Raw genomic sequence first — 6,292 nt, 5'->3', positions numbered from 1 at the left:
CTGCTTCTATTATCACTATAAAGGAAGTTTCATCTACTAGGAGTCTAAAATTTCCAGACATGTTATCTCCACTGGTTTGAACTCTGCTCCCTCTTGGACTTGTCCTCCTATTGGTTTTGTTAAGCTTAATATCGATAGGGTTGTGTCCAATGATAAGGCAGCTTGTGGTGGTCTTATCAGGGACTCCAACGGTGTTTGGCTTGGTAGTTTCTCATCTTTTCTGGGCTCTTGCTCTCCCCTTCAAGCAGAGCTCTAAGCGGTGTTCCATGGCCTTTCTTTTGCTTGGAACAATGGTTGGAGGAATGTAGCTATTGAAAATGACTCTGTACAAGCGTTAAGCTTACTTACCAACTCTGGTAATGATACTCGAAAGCTACCATTGGTAGCTAGGCTTCAAGTTTTTTTTAGAAAAGGAATGGAATGTTTGTCTCACCCATATTCCCAGCTCAACTAACAGGTGTGCAGACTGGCTGGCAAAAGATGCTCTCAACAATTGTTTTGGCCTTTGTGTTCACTCTTCGCCTCATCTGTTGATGTTGCCCCTCTTATCTGCTGACATTCTTGATCTTGGAATTGGTCCTGCAGGTCCTTTGATGCAATCTGTTTAGTTTGGTGTTTTTATAGCTGCTGTCATTTTTAGTCCTCCTATATACCCAAAAAAAAAGAAAAAAAAAAGAAGATAATTTTTTCTATGAGAAACATCAAGTTGCATTTCTATAAACTAATAATTTTAAGGGGCATTTGGCTACCATTTGATAGACTAAATCCAATTCACTAAAAATCAAGCTTAGCTTTAACTTCTTTCTATTTTTATTTTCCTTCAAAGGAGAATATTGATTCATCATCCATTAGCATCAGTTTGGCTAAGTTGAAAGAGGATTTTTTTAGTAATTTTTTTATAGCAAAAACAAGAATACTTGAATTAAAACATTGCGATAATTAACTTGGTGGAGCAACGCATTACACTATAATCCTAAAAGCAACCATACATGAATACCTTGTTCAAAATTGGTAAGTTTATTTTCATCAAATGCATTCAGATGCGGAGAAACATTTTGATAAGTGCTTATTAGCCAAAACTAAACTCATTCAAAACCAAGTTATTTATTTATTTTTAACAAATGAAGATGTGTGGCAACTACCTTTCCCATTATTCACATAGAATATACTTGCTGACCAAAATTTCTGTACAAGAGTATATACAATCAGTATAGTGTTGTTCTCAAAGAGAATTATAAAAATAAGATTAATATGTTCCTCATTTCCTCTAACATTATCAGGTGTACCAGTGTAAGATATCAACTGCCATAAACCTAGAAATAAAGTAATGAAGCAAAGCCAATCCCCTATGGTAGTCATAATCTATGTTGATAAGCCTGTAGCTTCTTTTGGTATCAGAAACAGAAAAGCAATTGGAATGAAATTGCACAAGGTTTGAATCATGATGCCCAAGAAAAGATTGTCAAATGACCCTGAATCAATGTTCAAAACAGAAGCCAACCCAGCACCCACAAAAGACCCCACTGTTGTTCCCAAATTGTTAATAGACATGAAAAGGGCAAATAAAGTCCCTTCAATTCCTGGAGGACATAGTTGTCCAGATAAGATCAGAAAAGGCATGAACCTGCAGTTTTTCCAAAAATAAAAAATGAAAATGAAAAAAATCAGGTAAAGAATTAGAACAAATAAATGGTTCAAATAGTTATGCTTCCTGCATCAAAAGCTCAGGTGCAACAATGCAGATGCTAATGTGACAAACCAAAAAGCACTGGTAAATAGGCAAAATCATAAAATACTAACTGCGGTAACTGATTTACCCTTTGTCTTGACCTCATCTAATCCCTATTAGGTGTGTTTCGTAAAGATGAAAACGGGAGCAGTGATAACATAGGGAATGAAAATGTTAACTTTGTAATATTAAGAAGAGGATGTAACGAAAATGAAGAAATCATCATGTGCACAACATCCATACAAAATGTTTTCGACTCTATTTTGAGATGAAGAAAGAGTGGGAATTTGATAAAATAACATATCTTTCCTACTTCTTTCTATGCTTTTCTTGGAAATATTTTTCATCTACCCTATCATGCACATCTTTATCCAATAATACTTAGTAAAGAACAAAAAGAGGGCTGAGCCTATAGCAGTAGTAAAATTGCTTTTTTGTGACTAAAAGGTTACGGAAATCTAAGAAACATCTTCTTTATAAATATGCAAGGATAAGATCACATATAAAGATTGTCCTCACTCGTACCCTCGCTAGTCGGGATTTAATAGGGAATTGTTTTTACTTAGTAAAGAACAAAATCTAAAAAGAGAAGCAATGATGTACTTGAATTGATTAATTCCATCAGCAAGAGCTGAGCCAAAGAGCACCATAATCTTGTCTGATACTCCAAACGCAATATTTGTCCTAGACACTACAGCCATCTCCAGAAGGTTCAAGAAGGTTAAGCCAATATGGGCACACCTGTAATTAGAATGAGAACATCTCAGTAAATTAAACATACGTAAGTTAACCATACAACAATCAAAAATAATCTTTTGTTTCTTACATGAGAATTCTTCGTAGGGTCATATACTTTAGGTGGCGATTATAAATGAAGGTGCCCACCATAAGTCCTGACCACCCAACAACCCGTGCAGTCCCAAGGAAAGAAGCTTCCAGCTTCAGAACCTCTGTTTGGTAGTAGAAGATGACGGTTGAAAGATTGGGAACAGTAATGTGGGCAAGGAAAAACCAAGACATAGATCTGCCCCCACAAACATAAAACAAAGATTGTTATTAACCATTTTATAGCATATCCATAAAATGAATTAGCTTCATTCTGAGAAGCCATACACACAATCAAACAGACACATGCAGAGGACAGCAGGAGGAGGAGGAGGAAAAGAAAGCTCAAATATCTCAGGTGATATGGTTAACTGCGAAGTGTTCAGAAACATTACTTATTATTAGTTCTGAATCATTGCGGAGAATAATTTTGAAAGTAACATCTGTCAATATAAGCTATCTTGATCACATTTTTTTGTTTGATGAAAATCCGTGGTTACTTAAAAATATTTAAGGGCTATAATGTGAAGAAAGATGGAAATTATCTTTTTAATTGGCTACGATTTTGCTAAAACGCCTTTTCATGTCAATGTGGTTCAAGAGCTGCAGGAACCAGGAACAAGGAGGAAATGTGCAGAGTTACTCGAACTGTACATATAGATGAAACTCTCAAGCAGGAAATGTGCTCTTGATAAGAAATCATCTGTAATCTGAAAAGCATATTTAAAGATTAAATTAATTACCTCAAAATCATTGGCTGTCTAAAAGCACGACCCAAATCATAAATTGCTTCTTTCAAAGAACGGAACAACTGTAATGCCAAGGAGTCTCCTTTCTCAAGAATCTTTGATTTGCTGGTATTTACTGCTCTACTTTTCCCGTTCTTTTTTCCCTTCTTTCTTCTTCTTGTACTGTTTTGGGAGTTTTTGGTTAAAGGACTATCTTCATCTAGGGTACTACCATTCATATGTGAATCCCTTACAATAGAATCCTCGGGTAAAACTTTGCTAGTTACAGAGTTCTCCTCCACAAAACAGCATGATAATAACTGTATGCTTGGTAGTACAGAAAATAGAAGAAAAATAGCACCTATCTGTAAATTGGATAATGCATATCCCCCTAACAAACTCCCACATATTCCTCCCAAAGCCATCGCAGACCAAGATATTGACTGCAGGTCTCCTGCAAATGAGGCCCTGACCAACAAAAGCTAGCACTTAATCAGAGTGTAAGAAAAACATTCCGCAAAGATTGCGTGAACTAAGTACATAATCAACACCAAAGGTTAGACATGGATACAAGGTGTAGCCCTCTGCTACAATGCCAAGAAAGATATCCATCATAGAAGATTCAGGAAGGGAAATTCCCTCCAGTTCAAACCTTATGTGTGGATCTAATAATTGAAATAAGGCTAAAAGATTATCAACAAAAGTTACAAAATTAACCAATCCATTCTTCGAAATACCCTTCATTAATACATTATTATATTGAGAGACTGAATTCCGTATATTACAGAAAGAACAAATTCAACTGAATTCAATTATCTAGTTAGAAGGATGGCATGTTGATATCAAATTAAAACGAAAAATATCTTGTCCCAAATAAACAAAAAACAAAATTTATCTTACAAAGTCTTGTAAATGCAAACTTGAAAATGCTAGCAAAGAATTAGTAAAGGTGTCTCACAAAATGTAAAACCTGTAAAACTATATAATAGAAGGAACATTGATTGATATTTTAGGAATCATACTACTCTCACTCAACTATATTCCCCATCCTCTCTCAATTTTTTTTTTTTTTGCTTCTCTTTTTTGTCAATCAAGAATTAAATGGACACCCAGTATCTGATTTAACCCTCCACCCTTGTTCTGTAGATAGAAAAAAGTGCAAATTGGCTCAAAAAAAGAAGAGTGAAACTACAATTCCAATGTTCTGTGTATGTTTTCATTTCTTTTTTTTTTTCTTTCTTTTTTTCCAGATTTTCTAGGCTACTATTCCAACATATGATCCCATATTTTTGCATTATTGACAGCACCAATATGCACAAAATATTCAATATGCAGAAGTTTGTTTGCAGAAAATGAAAATATGGAACTCAAGATGCAAACATACCGGTCATATCTTACTGCTTCAGCTATCATTGCATCAACAACAACATCCGCCATGGCTGAGCCCAAGTTTTGAACAGTCAAGAATACCATCAGGTGCCCTCTTGAATCCCTCAAGGTTGAATTTAAGCCTAAAATAAACCATGGCACAAGGGAGAGCACAGTCGCAATCACCAAGTAGGGAATCCGTTTTCTTCCTTTAATGGGGATACAATCAGAAAGTATTCTGTGCATCAGTAACCACATCAGATTGCAAGGAAATAGTATAAAATTGATGTAGTAAACAAACAGATACACATATACACAAAAACTATACAGACTAAGCTGCAGCTTTTAACTGTTGACACAGTTTAATAGGTTGGAGAGACAATGAAAACCATTAGTAAAATTTCTGTTTATGCAGCTAGTTTTCATGTTGAATAAAAAAGTCACTTATTCATTCAGAGTTATCTTAAAATCTTGCATTCTCTTATGCATTTTTGTCTCTTTCCTCTTCCCATTTGTTAGGAATATATATATATATATATATATCATTTTTAAAACCATGCCTGCATGTTCTAATGACAATGAAAAATAATTTTTACATCTGATGAGGAACAGCTACTGGTATTTAATTTAATTTAAACTCAGACTTTTCCTAATCTTTTCCCTTTCTTATTATTCAAATCAAAAGATAATTTCCATCATTTTATGTCATATTTCATGATAGGTGCAAAAGAAAGCTAACAATAGATGACAGAATCACTGCCATTATGGTTCCAGATTAGTTCCAAACTAAGCAACAAAAGCACAGGAAAGGATCACAATAAAATTATTCATGTTGATATTATTTGCAATTCTACTTTAAGATATAGATATATTACTGCTTGAAAAAAATGTGTGAAAATTCAAAATCAACATCAACGTCACATTTCTCTTAAATTAGGTGGAGTCTAGCAGAAAGTGTGAATACTCAAATGAAAAAAATAAAAATAAAAAAAATCCAATAATCCATACCCATATAATGGTTTAATGCTCCATGGAAAGAATGCTACTGAAGACACAAATTGGGAAGCTGAGGGTGACAGATTAAGATTATCTTTAAGCTGGTAGGAAATTGCTGTCCACACAAAAGACCTAAAACCCTGCATTAATAGAGTTAATCAAGAGAACGAAGAAAACAAAAGGGCAAGGCATCATGATTATAAAATGTTGAAAGCATGTCACTAAAGCAATCTAACGGCACCGATAAACAGATAGAACCATCTATCCTCAGAAGCTGGAAAAGATAAGGAAAAAAAAAAACCCATTACTCATTCCGAGCAATTATATTTATGAAGAAAGGACTAAAAACATGAATAGACAAATCCCCAATGTGTCAAAACCAATAAGAAACTCTCAGATCTCGAAGAACAGAAACCCACCATTAATTCCACGCAAAGATTAAAAATTTACAATAAAAGTTAACAAAATATGAAGAAATGAAACCTGGGTGAAGTAAATCAAGCAAATCAGCCATAGAAACGAAGCCCCAAATGTGGCATTCAACTGCTTCGTCCATTTGATCATTGTCGATACGAAAACCTCACTCTACGCAACCCTTTTGTTTCTCTCTCTGTGTCTCTCTCTTATCACCGAGAAGAAGATGATT

At 34.6% G+C, this 6,292-nt stretch overlaps 1 protein-coding gene across 2 annotated transcripts; it reads right to left on the bottom strand.

Moving 5' to 3' along the window:
• Positions 1 to 1,179: 1,179 nt before the first annotated feature.
• LOC133292938 (probable folate-biopterin transporter 4) lies at positions 1,180 to 6,292 on the bottom strand. 2 transcript variants are annotated; one of them, XM_061491427.1, is made up of 7 exons: positions 6,130 to 6,292; positions 5,659 to 5,786; positions 4,667 to 4,888; positions 3,298 to 3,750; positions 2,556 to 2,753; positions 2,333 to 2,470; positions 1,180 to 1,624 (listed from the first exon to the last, which is right to left on the bottom strand). In XM_061491427.1, the coding sequence occupies exons 1-7, from the start codon at positions 6,208 to 6,210 to the stop codon at positions 1,363 to 1,365; spliced, it is 1,482 nt and encodes a 493-aa protein (XP_061347411.1). In that variant the 5' UTR covers positions 6,211 to 6,292; the 3' UTR covers positions 1,180 to 1,362. The 2 variants fall into 2 exon arrangements, with proteins under 2 accessions (XP_061347411.1, XP_061347412.1); XM_061491428.1 differs by lacking the exon at positions 6,130 to 6,292 and having other exon boundaries at positions 4,667 to 4,859; positions 5,659 to 5,764.

The sequence above is a fragment of the Gastrolobium bilobum genome, unplaced genomic scaffold, assembly GCF_033153095.1.
Source record: "Gastrolobium bilobum isolate Gb01-03AN ecotype WA unplaced genomic scaffold, APGP_CSIRO_Gbil_v1 utg97349, whole genome shotgun sequence".
Taxonomy (NCBI): Eukaryota; Viridiplantae; Streptophyta; class Magnoliopsida; order Fabales; family Fabaceae; genus Gastrolobium; species Gastrolobium bilobum.
This window is presented reverse-complemented; position numbering and strand designations above follow the sequence as displayed.